We start from the raw sequence: 12,796 nt of genomic DNA on the forward strand, positions 1-12,796 counted from the left end.
TTAAGGGTCAACCCCAGTCTAAAATTGGAAATTAAATACACACAGAAAGGATCCTTGAAAACGAATACAAACAGAAAGGATCCTTGAAAACGTTGCAGAAGAACTGCAACACAGGCTACTTCGAGTTTGTTTGTTTCTGTTTTTTATGCCACTTATGGAAAATTGTGGTTTAGTCAAAACTGTTCAGACCAGAAATCTTTTGGATGTCAGCAGAGATGCAAGAAATCTAGTTGAAAGATCTGACCAATCACGTAACTGATTCATCTAGCCACGCCCCCAATACACCCCAGTACCCTATTTCTCAAAAGTTTTTTTAACCCTAAAGGCCTGTTCACACCGGGACGAATTTCGCCGGCGATTTTCGCCGACGTTTAACGCCTCGTGACTAAACAAAGGGCCCCAATGAGAGTGTGCACACCGACGCGAAAAAACGCCAGGCGTTAAAGCGTCAAAAAAAAAAACGCCTCGGGTTCGTTTTTTTTTTTCGACGCGTCGCGTCGAAATCTACTCGACCAATGAGAATGGCGCTTTTGCTCACGTGTCTGGAGCTTCTGAAGTTACAGTAAAACACAACTTGGGGGCGCTCAAACAAAACTGCCTTGCTGAGCACACATACCAGCGAAGAAGATAGACGCCAAGTAGCGTCTACACAGCCGCGAAGCAATAATGACGGACATTCTAAAACATCCCCGAACCAAGCACCAGTTGGAGCTACTGGTGCTTGAAATATTCATGTTTTCTTTGTTTGATTCTGACAAGCGTGTAAATACTTGCTCTCTTCTTCTGAGTGAAAAGCGACTTTAAGAAGCGTAAAGTTGCGCAGCGCCACCTTGTGTACAGGAGTATTTCGGTTTTACATTAAGCGCCATCTAATGTCAGGGAATGAAATTGCATGTTCACTCCACTCATCGTCAGCGAAAATCGCCTGGGTGTGAACACAAAAAACGTGGCGAAAAACGCTGGCGAATAACGCCTGGCGAATATTCGTCCCGGTGTGTACGGGCCTTTAGAATTATATTCTAAACAAATTAAAATATCATTTAGAAGAAATATTAACATTAAACCTTTTTTTTTTTTTTAACAAAAACCTTGTTGGCGCTTGCTGACGTCATCACGCTGCGTCAATTGCGCGGCAAAATTAAGCCGGGAAGCCACTGGACGTCGCGCTGTCGCTGTCGCATCTGGTCCGTTAAAGCTGAGGCTCGTCGAAATGCCCGCCACCTCCGAAATCCACAGCGAAGAGCAGCGGCGGGAATCCGTCTGTGAGGCGGCGGAGAGGCGGAGCGCCGAGGAGAAGCAGTCCGGGTTTCTATGCGACGAACGCGGGTATCTTGACTTGGTGAAGCACATCCTGCAGAATGGAAGAAGGAAAGGAGACCGAACCGGAACCGGAGTTCTGTCTGTGTTCGGTGCCCAGGTCAGGTACAGTCTGCGAGGTAAATAATGCAGCTTCTTACTTACTGCTTTTTTTTTTACACGTAAATAATTCCTTTCTGTTGGTGGTGGAAATTCCAACACAAAAAAGTTTGAGACACATGGTGGTTAAAATCGTGTTGTACACAAAATGCGTTTTTCAGGATGGAAAAGGTGTTTTTTGAACACATTTCTGAGAATCTTGTGGGCTTTTTCCGAAGGAGTAATTCTAGCAAATGCATCAAATGTAAGAACATCTTTCTGCATTGTTTCTAGATCAGTTTCCTTTGCTGACGACCAAAAGAGTTTTCTGGAAAGGGATTCTGGAGGAGCTGCTGTGGTTCATCAAGGTGACCTGAAGCCCAAACAGTGATGTTACTGTAATTGTGTGACATGTGTAATCAAGCGGTGATCTTCTGTGGGTTTTTTTTTTGTTTTGTTTTTTAATCACAGGGGTCCACAAGCGCCAAGGAGCTGTCGGACAAAGGCGTCAAGATTTGGGACGCCAACGGGTCCCGCGCCTTCCTGGACAACCTGGGATTCACGGACAGAGAGGAGGGGGACCTGGGACCCGTTTATGGCTTCCAGTGGAGGCACTTTGGGGCAGAATACAAAGACATGCACACAGGTTCAAAGCCTTGCTCAAAGCTTCTACTTTTGGGGAGAATCTTCTTTAATCTTTAGAAGTGTGCTTGTAAGGGGATGTCACCATGATCCAGAGGCCTGTATGTGAGAACTGGACTGAGTGACTCCTCCCCCTCATGTTCCAAACAGGAAGTATCCGCTGGTTCCAAGAAGCCAAAATCATATAGACTTCTATTGAGAAACAAACAGCTATTACTCAATTCATCTAATTTTTTCATTATCGCTCACTCCTGATTGGCGACATTGGTTGCCATTGAATTGTTGACTCAGACCGACTTCGCCAAATGACTGCTTAACGTCTTGTTCCAACGCGGGGGCGTCCATATTGTTAAAAATGGCGGCTGAATTGACTTCCTTTTAGTTGAGGCTGGACGTAAACCTTTGTTCTGTTGGTGATGTCGCACCTTGGTCTCATTCAGTCAATCTGTCAGACTGGACAGAGCAGACAAAGGAATCTAGTTGGGAACTCCCAGCATGCATTGGAACATCTGTGCAAATGACTTTTTGGAATTGAATCTAAAAGGAGACTCATTGAAAACATCCATCCAGACGTTATCTGAAACCCGCTGAATCCCAGTGGGGGTCGCCTATTGGGTGAAACCTTTTGTCCTGATGCAGGAGAAATTTGTTACCATCACATTACATTGAATCATCTTCCCAAGTCACATGGAATTCCTTTTGATCTCTTCTATTCAAAAACAAAAAGACGATTATTTTTACAAATCAGTTCTTAAAAGGAAAGGAAGTTGACACATTCAGCTAGAAGATACTTTCAAGTCAAACATCTGCAAACGTCCCTGCAGAGACCTCACCCTGACTGTCTTTTTGACACTAAGGTGTCATTTCTCATTTTCTCTGTCGTGCAGCAGGTATCGTCCTGGAGGTTGTTTTAAAATCTCTTTTGTTGTTTTTTTTAAACAGACTACACAGGCAAAGGGGTCGACCAGCTGCAGAACATTATCGACACCATCAAGAAGAACCCAGAGGACCGGCGGATCATCATGTGTGCCTGGAACCCCAAAGGTGACGATCGCCGTCCTTAGTGATTTTTTTTTTTTTAAGGAATGATGGATGTTCAGTCTCTCGTCTCCTTGCAGACCTGCCCCTCATGGCCCTGCCCCCCTGCCACGCCCTTTGCCAGTTCTACGTGTGCGACGGCGAGCTGTCCTGCCAGCTCTACCAGCGGTCGGCTGATATGGGCCTGGGGGTGCCCTTCAACATCGCCAGCTACGCGCTGCTCACGTACATGATTGCACACATCACGGGGTTGCAGGTCAGCGCCCTCGCCGCGGTCGAACACTCCTCCTTGTGCGTCCTTGTCTTCACATCTCCTCCTCTTGTGCAGCCCGGCGACTTTGTCCACACCCTGGGAGACGCCCACGTCTACGTCAACCACGCCGAGCCTCTGCAGGAGCAGGTGAGCCTCGGGCGCGTCATTTCCTTCCGTTTGAGTCGTGAAAACTCACTGTGATTTTAAATGTGCAGCTTCAGAGGGACGTCAGGCCTTTCCCCAAACTGAAGATCAAGAGGACGGTGGCGAACATCGACGACTTCACAGCTGAGGACTTTGAAATCTGTGGCTACAGCCCTCATCCCGCCATCAAGATGCAGATGGCTGTGTGAAGCCCCTTCATTATGAAAGGACCGCGTTGGGGTTTAGAAAGCAGATCTACTATATTTGCATCAGTTGTATATAACATTAAATCCTAGATCCTTAAGTTTTTCTTATATTTTCATGAAAATCAATCATAAGAATCTGTATATTAAATGGAAAATTCCTATTTGTTCGTAAAAATAGGATTTTTGATTTCAGTCTGATCTAAAGAAAGTCAATTCATTGCCTTTTTATTTATTTTTTTTTTACAATATGGACGCTGCCATGTTGGAACCAGACGTTAAGCAGTAATTGCCTAAGTGGGTCTACTTTTAGAGGCATCTGATTGGCCAGTTGATAACTTGCAATTCAAACAATAGATAAATTGAGTAAAAGCTGTATTTTTCTCAATAGAAGTCTAGGATTTTGGAACCAGTGAGTACTTCCTGTTTGGAACATGAGGGGGAGGAGTCACTCACTCCAGTTCTCATATACAGTCTGTGGTCTGATCTGATTAAAGTGTTGTTACACCCGCACCAACGATAAAATAAAGCACTCAGCAATCGTTGACGTATTACAAAAATATGATTTTTATTTCTTTGGATAGAGTTTCCATGCGTCTCCATCAGGATACTGATGCTTTTTGACTGAAGACTCCAACATCTCACAGGAATAACCAGGAATCTGCAGAGAAAAAAAAACATTTAATAATAAATCTGGACTTTTTTTTTAAATTTGTTAATCTAAATGAAGGGATCCAAACCTTTGGGGGCATGTAGCGAGCGTTGTGGATCACCACCGGACAAACAAAGTGCTCGTGGAGATGGTCGACGTACTCGCACATTCTGTGAAACGATTTAAGGAGGAATTTTACACACTTTGGTTTTTAAATCGGCCGTAGAAACCGTTTGAACTCACCGGTTGCTGAGACTTGCTGACACGCAGATGTAGTCGAACAGGATCAGATGTTGGACGAGCTCGCACAGACCGACTCCTCCGGCGTGAGGACACACTGGGACTAGAACGTACACAAACACTCCTCTGAATACTTACCATTGATCTCAACATTTCTCTTTTATTTTTATTGGTTTCCTTGAGATAAGGGGACATGTTAACATTTATATGTGTCTTCTGATCAACAAGTTGCCTCTATAAACCCTAAGTACCCAACAACTTACAGACCCACTCTGATGACAATTGTGTATGTGTTCTTGTGGCATTTTTCTCATGATGGACATAAATTGAGATAATTAAGCTCAAAATTTAAGCTCAAACAAAATGCAGTTTGAGGGGCTGTAAGCTGGTGGGCTTTTATGTTTTATTTTGGCAACAAAATAATCATAATTAAAAGACCGCTGGGAATGCTTTGAAAGAGTTGGACCAGACAGTTTGGATCTAACCTGACATTAGACCAACATGCATTTCATTAGGATAAAGTTGCAAAAACACATGTATTCACTGATTTCTTGGTGAATAACTATCAATGCTTCTTGTAACCTCGGAACTTGTGAGCCATCAGCAGCACAGCCAGGTTCTCGTTGACGCTGCCCAGCCGACAGCTGTCAATCTGCACAAACTGCAGCGCGCCGGCCTGGAGGAACTGCTTGAACATGACTCTGTTGTGACACTGCAGACGGAAAATCCATCAGTTTAAAGCCCGAGTCTGTCCGTCAGTGCACCTGCACAGGAACGGACTCAGAACCGGACCTGTTCGCCTGTGGCAACTCCGATCCCGAGAGGAGCCAAAGCCTGCAAAGGAAGCATGTTGGACGATAAAAAGCACTCGTAAATAAAAACTCCGGAGACGCTAGTGAACCCAGCAAAAACCAAACATCTGTCTGACCTTAGAAATAGCAGCGTGTCCCAGTATGTCGTCTGGAGACGTGGGTTCCTCGATCCAAAGAGGTTTGACCTCTGCCAAGTTGGACACCCAGCTGATCGCCTCGGAAACGTCCCACCTCTGGTTGGCATCGATCATCTGACACAAACCCAATTCCGTAAGCGCTTTTCCTCGCTCTTTACGAAACAAAATCCATCCTCACCAAGGTGTTGTCTGGTCCGATCATCTGCCGGATGAGGCGGCATCTGCGCACGTCGTCGTCTAGATCCGCTCCGACCTTCACCTTAAATTTGGTCCAACCGCCTTTAAGGGCATCCGTGCAAAGCTGGAAAAAAAAAAGTGCAGGTAATTCAGACAAACGAAAACTCGGATAAGTAGGTTTTGATAAGCAGAAACCTGCTTGAGCTGTTGGTCAGAGTATCCGAGCCAAGCACAGGAGGTGGTGTAGGCAGGATAGCCTTCCCTCAACATTTCCTCCTCTGCCAGATAAGAGAAAGCCATCAGCCTAATAAGTACTTGAGCTTAAATAGAGCAAAGGGTTGCCTTTTTTCCACAGCTAAAAGCACCAGGGTTGGTTTCTAAAGAGGCTCTTAAGTGCTTCATGATCCCATTCAGGCGTGTAATTAATGGCTCTCCAGTGGGCTCACCTCTCTGCCGTTTGCCCTCCTGCGCTTTCACCAGAAGCTCTGATTAAGAGACAGAGGCAGAGTCGGCTGGTTTGACGACACCGAATTAAGATTTCTCAACTGTTCGGGGATCTCACCCAGAGCCTCCTCCTCCGTTAGCACGTCGGTGATGTACCTGAAGTCGATGCATGAGACCAGCCGCTCCGGGCTCTGAATTGACACACAGGAAGGGGATCGTGATCGCATCCCCAACACCCGATCAGTGTCACAGTTCAGCCGTGACTCACCATGTCCACCAGCAGCTTCCACAGCGGCTGCAGGGAGAGGGTGGCGGTGAGTCATGGAGAACGGGGATTAAGCAACAATGATGAAGATGAAAAGCCCACCTTGCCCTCCATCCTCGCCCACAGATCCCACACAGCATTCAGGAGAGCAGCAGTCGCCAGGTGAATCACTCCTTTCTCTGGGCCCAGCTGTTTACAACATTATACGACAAAAACCTTATTTGTTTTATTCTTTTTTTGACCAGTAGATCTAATTACTTTAGCATTTTGAAATGCAATAAAAATCCGTCTTTTGTTGTTTCATCAATTTCAACATACTGCTAATTTATTAGCAACTATTATCTTACAATGCCACTTTTTCATTTAATTACAATCTAAGAAAAGGAAATTACAAGTTAATTAACAAATCTTTAACGTTACAATGATTAAAAACGGATTTGAGTGATCACTTAAGTTTAAAAATTGTAATGCTCAAAAACATTCTCAAACCCTAATTATAAACTGATATATAAACAGATCCATGATTATTTTTTTCTGTGAGACATTTAGAAGCCATTTTTCTTACCCATCTCATCTGCCCATCACTGGTCAGGAGGCGATAAAAGCCCCGAAAGTCCCTCACAATTTCCTCCAAAGATTTTCCAACAACCAGTCCAGTCATGGCCTGGACGGCACACACCACTGCAACCACATCAGTGAAAAAAATCAAAATAAAGAGTGGGAAAGAAAGCTTTCAGAGTTCAAGTTGATCAAGTTCCTGTAAGGAACAAAGCAGAGAATTCTCAGATGTGAGAGACCCTGACATCCAGATGAGCAGACTGATGTCATGTAAGTCTGTCTGCAGACCACAAGAGGGCAGTAGAGGGTTTGTTTGTGAGGACAGAACAAGAAGCATGTTCCCTTCAGGTACACTCAGGGAAAAAAACTTTAATTGTAGTTGTACAAGTTATGAGCGCAGATAATTTAAGTCTACATTGTAACTTTAGTTTATCAAAAATGCATTATGCATTCTCACACAAATTAATAGAAAAAAATGTATATTTTTAAATTTACCAAATGTGTTTCTGTATTTTAAGGCTTTATTTCAACATCTATAGACATTTTGAAATAGTTTTTATTTCATATCATTGTCACCAGGCCTTTTTACATCTTAAAATAAATTCAATCCTAATATATGGGATTTTTTTTTTCAGCCTTATTTTGCTGTTTTCTGTGTCTTCTTTTTTTTTGTATATGATTTGACTTCAGCAACCAGATTAAGTCAGAAAGTACATTAACAGAACATCTCTCACCTTTGGATTTTGTCTCTTCATGTTCATCGTATCACTTTGTTTTATATAAACTGGCTTAATATAATATTTTACTCAACTTTATGACTATTTCATTACACATTTAGGCCCACTTAGCCAAATTTAGTTATATTATGTATTTTGTTGTCTTGATTTCCAGATATGCATAGTAAGGATTTTTGTGGAACTCTTTTTTTTTACTTTGCACATCAGTGGTTTATACCTTTTATTTATTAAAATTATAATTTACTTCAATATCTGAACATACCAGACTTTGTACTTTTTCTCTTTTCACAATGTGTCTGTCATTCAAAACCTTATATTTTTATTTTATTTTTACTTGAGTAGGTATATAAAAGACTACTTTACTTATACTTGCTTTTTTTCTGTTACCAGTTTACCTGTTAATTCCTCTTTTTAAAAAAAAATACCTTTATTGCCTTGCTTTATTGTGATAAGCTACAATTGCCGAGCTATTAAAAAGCCTTTGAACGCATCACAAAGTTAGCGCTGTTGTAGCGGCACAAACTTCTGTTTTGTGCTGGTTTTGCGGCGTTTAACGGCGCCTTTTCCCACCGATTTCTGTGCCTTTTCCTAACGTGAATGTGAGGCCGAATCCTCTCAGTCCACCGTCCGTTTCCAGAACCACGTAGGCGGCGGAATAATCCGGGTCTGTGTGCTGGGGAGCGGACGGAGAGAGGAAAAGAAGGCCTAAAGCTTCCTCACAAAAGCAGCAGCACAAGAACTTCACCTCCTCTTCATGAGGTTCATACCATCGCATCCGAGCCGTGCTGCTCCAGAGAAGTCGGGAATCTCACATCCCTCACTGAAACACGCACGATTTTAGGCGACATGTTATTTGACCCGGGATTAAGCGGTTTGCCCTGAAGTCACTTGACTGATGACCCCGCCCCCTTTTTTCTTCAGAAAATTAAAGAACCACCCTAATCATGTAAACGTGTTTTATTTAGTGCTTTTTAACATTATCTTGTGACATTTTTTTCATAATGGAGGATGAGGACATTTAAAAAGAAAATTTATCTTAAAATTGCAATTCTGAGTAACTCTTTATTCAAATCGTTGTGGAAAAAGCTTTGAAGTGTGATGTACAAGTTACAAAGGCAAACTCACTGACTATATAAGAGAACTGGACTGAGCGAGTGTGACGTCACCTATGCCTTACTTCCGGCTCCAACAAAATCATCTAAAAAAAAAAAACAAATCATCTCAGGCTCCTGCCCTAATCCCTAACTACAAAAAACACTATACAGCACAGGACTATGTAGTGCCCTGGATTTTAAAAGCAATTCGGACACAATGCTCACTACTTTTTCTTTTTTAAACACTAAATATGACATCAATTTCATAAAGTTAAAATCTAATTGATATGAGCGTTTTGCGACGATCATTTATGAACTCACTGTCTTCTGAAGATAAAATGTTGATGGTTTATTAAAAAAAAGACATTAAAATATATTTTTGGGGCAAAAATTGTTCAGGCACAATGCATTGTGGTCTATATTCGCCAATCATGTGCGCTTCAACGCACACTGGTTTTTTGCAGAGACTTCTGGGAAATTTCTAGGGCTACTTGATTTTGGAATTGGACCCTAAACATTTTGAATGTTTAAAGTAGGGGCCAGCGAGCACCACATGCTTTTATTGAGTCAACTGATTGGTCAGTTTATAACATAAACAACTTGTGAAAAAGAAAAATAATAGTAACAGTAATAACGTTTTTTTAAAAAGTGGCAGAGGAAGGTGATTCAGATCAATAGAATGACTGAGTACCAGTAACAGCTGTTTATTTCTCTATAGAAGTCTATGGGATTTTGACTTCTTGGAGCAAACAGGTACTTCCTGTTTAGAATGCCAGGTGGGAGGGGTCATGTTCCATGACCGAGCATTGATGCTCACAGGCTTTTCGCAGAGACTTCTGGGAAATCTATAGGGAACTCGATTTTGGAAAGTCGGACGGCTGTGCAAAACGCAACAGTGCACTATGTGGCGAGTAGTGAAGGAATTCGACAGAATTCAACTTTCTTTGCCTCATCTGAACTAGCATCTGGTTTAAAAGTGCACGGCTGGATAGCTCCAATATTGATCGGCAACTTTGTTGCATCAATAATGTCTGGTAGCGGGAGAGTGCGTAAACAGATGGATGATGGTGAAGGGGGCAGACTTACTCCGCATCAAGTGTCCCACCGACTATTTAGAGGCAAATTCTGTAATGAACTACTGCCGCTCTGTGAAACTATGTCCTGGAAAATTACAGTTTCTTTTTAAAAATATTTTGGCTAGAGAAAGCACTTTAAAGAGATAAAGAGATACGTATCATTATTCTTTAACAAACGTAAAAAAATTGAATTAAAGTTGGATTTTATTGTACAAAGTCATTGTTACCATTCCTCCCAAATGCATGTCTTTTTAGCTTAATAATCACATATAAAATGAGTGTTTCACCATATACAGTATAAAGCCCTTTATCATAAGCTCTGTGGTCAATTCCCAATATAACACAATGTTGAGTGATGAGTCCATGCGGGAGCATAAAATCGCAGAAGTAAAATGTTCTAAATGGAAATCCACTTCGGCATAAACATTTTTTTGCAGAGTCCTGTTGATCCCATGAGTTAAAGAGTTCCTCAGTCACATTTCAGCGGTGAAAACAAAAGTATTTCTCAGCTTCGTTCTGAAATACCTTTTTTTTTCAGTGGAGTCTAGGTTTGCATTTTAAGATGACTAGACAGCAAGCCCAGAATCAAACCACAGTTTTACAAAGGAAAAAAAAATGACGTTAGTTCATGTGCTTTAAATAAACCATAATAAATGATTGGAATGACAAATTTAAAAATAATTTAAAAGAATGCACAAATGAGACTATCGCACAGACACAAAGGGCGCTCTAACTGATGAAATGGAATAAACTGAAGCTGTGTGGGGGTTTGCTTTAAAAATAATCACCCTTGAATGGACCGTGATAATACTCCCTCAGACCTTTTCCCTATTAAGAAAACATACCATTTCTATGAATAATTGATGGATAATTCAATAATATAAAAACAAAATATATGTGGATTTCAATCCTCAATTTTTAAATGCAATTTACGCAACTCTAGCAAATGGTTTTCAGTTTGGCGGCAGCTTATTTGACAGAAACACCACGAAATGCAGATAAAAATCCCACATGAAAGATGTCTCCAAAATGTGTGCACAGAACCACACCAATCCCACAAACCAATATGTGAACACAGTAAGCTTGTGTAGTACCAACAAACGCTGATAAAAAGGAATCCAAATGAAACTGGGGGAAAAGGGAGCGAGTCAGGGTGAGTGCAAACGTCCTGCAAGTCTTTTGGTTTGTCTCCCGTGGCTATAGGTTTTCTCCGGGCTGGTACTGTGGCTCTGTGGAGGTAAAGTAGTCCTCCAAAAAGGACTGCAGGTACTCGAAGGTGGGCCTCTCGTCCGGTTCTTTCTTCCAGCAGAGCTTCATCATCTCGTGCAGGGACTCGGGGCACCCCTGCGGGCAGGGCATGCGGTAACCACGCTCCACCTGCTCCAGCACCTCCCGATTCACCATACCTGAGGACGACAGAACACAAAAGATTTTAACAATGTGTTGAGCATATGATGATGTTTAACACAATGGCTGCACAATGGGCCGCCCTGTCAGTAAGGGAGGGTAGAAAGAGGGAGGTGTTGGTGCGGCGAGGGCAAGTGAGGGTAGAGGGAGACAAGGGGAAAGGCTAGCGCCTGTGTGCCATACAACATAAAAGTGTTCAAAGGAGACCCACTGAATTCACCTGATATCAAGAGTTCTTAACTCTCAAATACAGCCTTCCCCAAAAAGATCAGACCCCTGGGGTCTGAAAAACTTTTTGAGAGATCTGAATCTGATATTTCTGTCAAAATGTGACAGTATTAAAGTTATTTCTGCCACCCGTTTTCACTTCAAAGCTTCATGCATTAGGTAACTCACCAGAAGGCAGTTACCTTTTCTGCTTTCAATCTGACTTTAGGTTCTTAACTTCAGTTTCCATCCTGCACATCTTTATTTTAAGCTCTTTTCTTCAATCATGATACAACCCCCACCGTGTTTTCCGGTTATTCGGCACTACCTCTCCCGCAGTGTCCTCAGTTCACAAAACATTGAAGGAGAAATGCTGCCAAAAGTGTTTATTTTACTGCATCTCTTGGTGCGTAGACTTCATGATTCCTTACACTTAACTAACCTGTGAATTACTTCAGCTGAGATATGAAGACGAGCTGTGTGGCAGCAGAGCAGAACAGCAGAGGACTGCTCCCCAGGGCAGCATCACTGCGGCAGATGGCCATAAACAAGTGTTCAATTTCCTGATCGTCTCCCACCAGATGGTCTCATCTAATCTCAGATCTGCCTGTGTGTGTGCGTGCACGTGTGTGTGTGTGTGCGCTCCCCTTGTAGAGACTAAACAAGAGGACAGAATGACAGACAGCTTCCCTTCAACATGTGACATTTACAATCAGGGCATTTGAAACAGCTCACCCATTGAAGGACCTGTGAGTCCCATCATCAGGTGTGTGCACCTGTGGGTGTGCCATTTACCTGGGTAGGGGACTCTGCCTTTGGTGACCAGCTCAGTGAGCAGGATGCCAAAAGACCAGACGTCGGACTTGATGGTGAAGCGGCCGTACAATGCAGCCTCAGGAGCCGTCCACTTGATGGGGAACTTAGCTCCTGTGGGGAGATTGGAGAAGTCTAAGATGACCTTCATTCTATCCTTTGTAAGTTAACTAAAATCATGATTTGACCCCCTCAAATGCCACTAACAGGAATATTAAAAACTCACTTACAGAACGTTTTATAGTTTTTTATGCAAATAATAGCAAATTTAGTAACGTTATGTACCTTATAGGATCATAAATGGTTGAACAAATGTTAAAGTGTGAGTCTCATTCATGGACTTATAGACACAAAAGAAGAAGAACAAAGTTATGGTTTGATTTATGTCCATGGAAATATCTAAGTGTGTTCATTGAAACCTTTTAACATCACACATTTTCCAAAACATTTTTAGAAGTAATTCGGTTTATTTTCTACTAAAGGCCGTGGCACAGAGCCAGTA

General features: G+C 42.4%; 3 protein-coding genes across 5 annotated transcripts in view; 1 reads left to right on the plus strand and 2 right to left on the minus strand.

Annotated features, from left to right (window-relative positions):
- Window positions 1-1,118: 1,118 nt before the first annotated feature.
- Window positions 1,119-4,914, plus strand: tyms (thymidylate synthetase). The gene is made up of 7 exons (XM_004081130.5): window positions 1,119-1,436; window positions 1,690-1,763; window positions 1,867-2,041; window positions 2,980-3,081; window positions 3,156-3,331; window positions 3,404-3,475; window positions 3,544-4,914. Exons 1-7 carry the CDS (start codon window positions 1,211-1,213, stop codon window positions 3,679-3,681), a joined length of 963 nt encoding a protein of 320 aa, XP_004081178.1. The 5' UTR covers window positions 1,119-1,210; the 3' UTR covers window positions 3,682-4,914.
- Window positions 4,219-8,623, minus strand: enosf1 (enolase superfamily member 1). The gene is made up of 15 exons (XM_004081129.5): window positions 8,465-8,623; window positions 8,268-8,370; window positions 6,968-7,083; window positions 6,505-6,591; window positions 6,406-6,432; window positions 6,256-6,328; window positions 6,140-6,178; window positions 5,889-5,971; window positions 5,695-5,817; window positions 5,496-5,630; window positions 5,360-5,401; window positions 5,150-5,279; window positions 4,571-4,670; window positions 4,416-4,497; window positions 4,219-4,336 (listed from the first exon to the last, which is right to left on the minus strand). The coding sequence occupies exons 1-15, from the start codon at window positions 8,543-8,545 to the stop codon at window positions 4,244-4,246; spliced, it is 1,314 nt and encodes a 437-aa protein (XP_004081177.2). The 5' UTR covers window positions 8,546-8,623; the 3' UTR covers window positions 4,219-4,243.
- A 1,430-nt stretch (window positions 8,624-10,053) lies between these two features.
- LOC101158313 (tyrosine-protein kinase yes) overlaps window positions 10,054-12,796 on the minus strand; it is a 28,076-nt gene continuing 25,333 nt past the window's right edge. For all 3 annotated transcript variants that reach the window (XM_004081131.5, XM_011489015.4, XM_078938202.1), the window contains 2 exons: window positions 12,277-12,408; window positions 10,054-11,273 (listed from right to left, as the gene is read on the minus strand). In XM_004081131.5, the coding sequence (XP_004081179.1) occupies window positions 11,065-11,273; window positions 12,277-12,408 (341 nt within the window). In that variant the 3' untranslated portion in view covers window positions 10,054-11,064. The remainder of the gene's footprint in view (window positions 11,274-12,276; window positions 12,409-12,796) is intronic.

Source organism: Oryzias latipes, chromosome 20, assembly GCF_053564925.1.
Source record: "Oryzias latipes strain Hd-rR chromosome 20, Olatipes_Hd-rR_3.1".
In the NCBI taxonomy this organism is placed as follows: Eukaryota; Metazoa; Chordata; class Actinopteri; order Beloniformes; family Adrianichthyidae; genus Oryzias; species Oryzias latipes.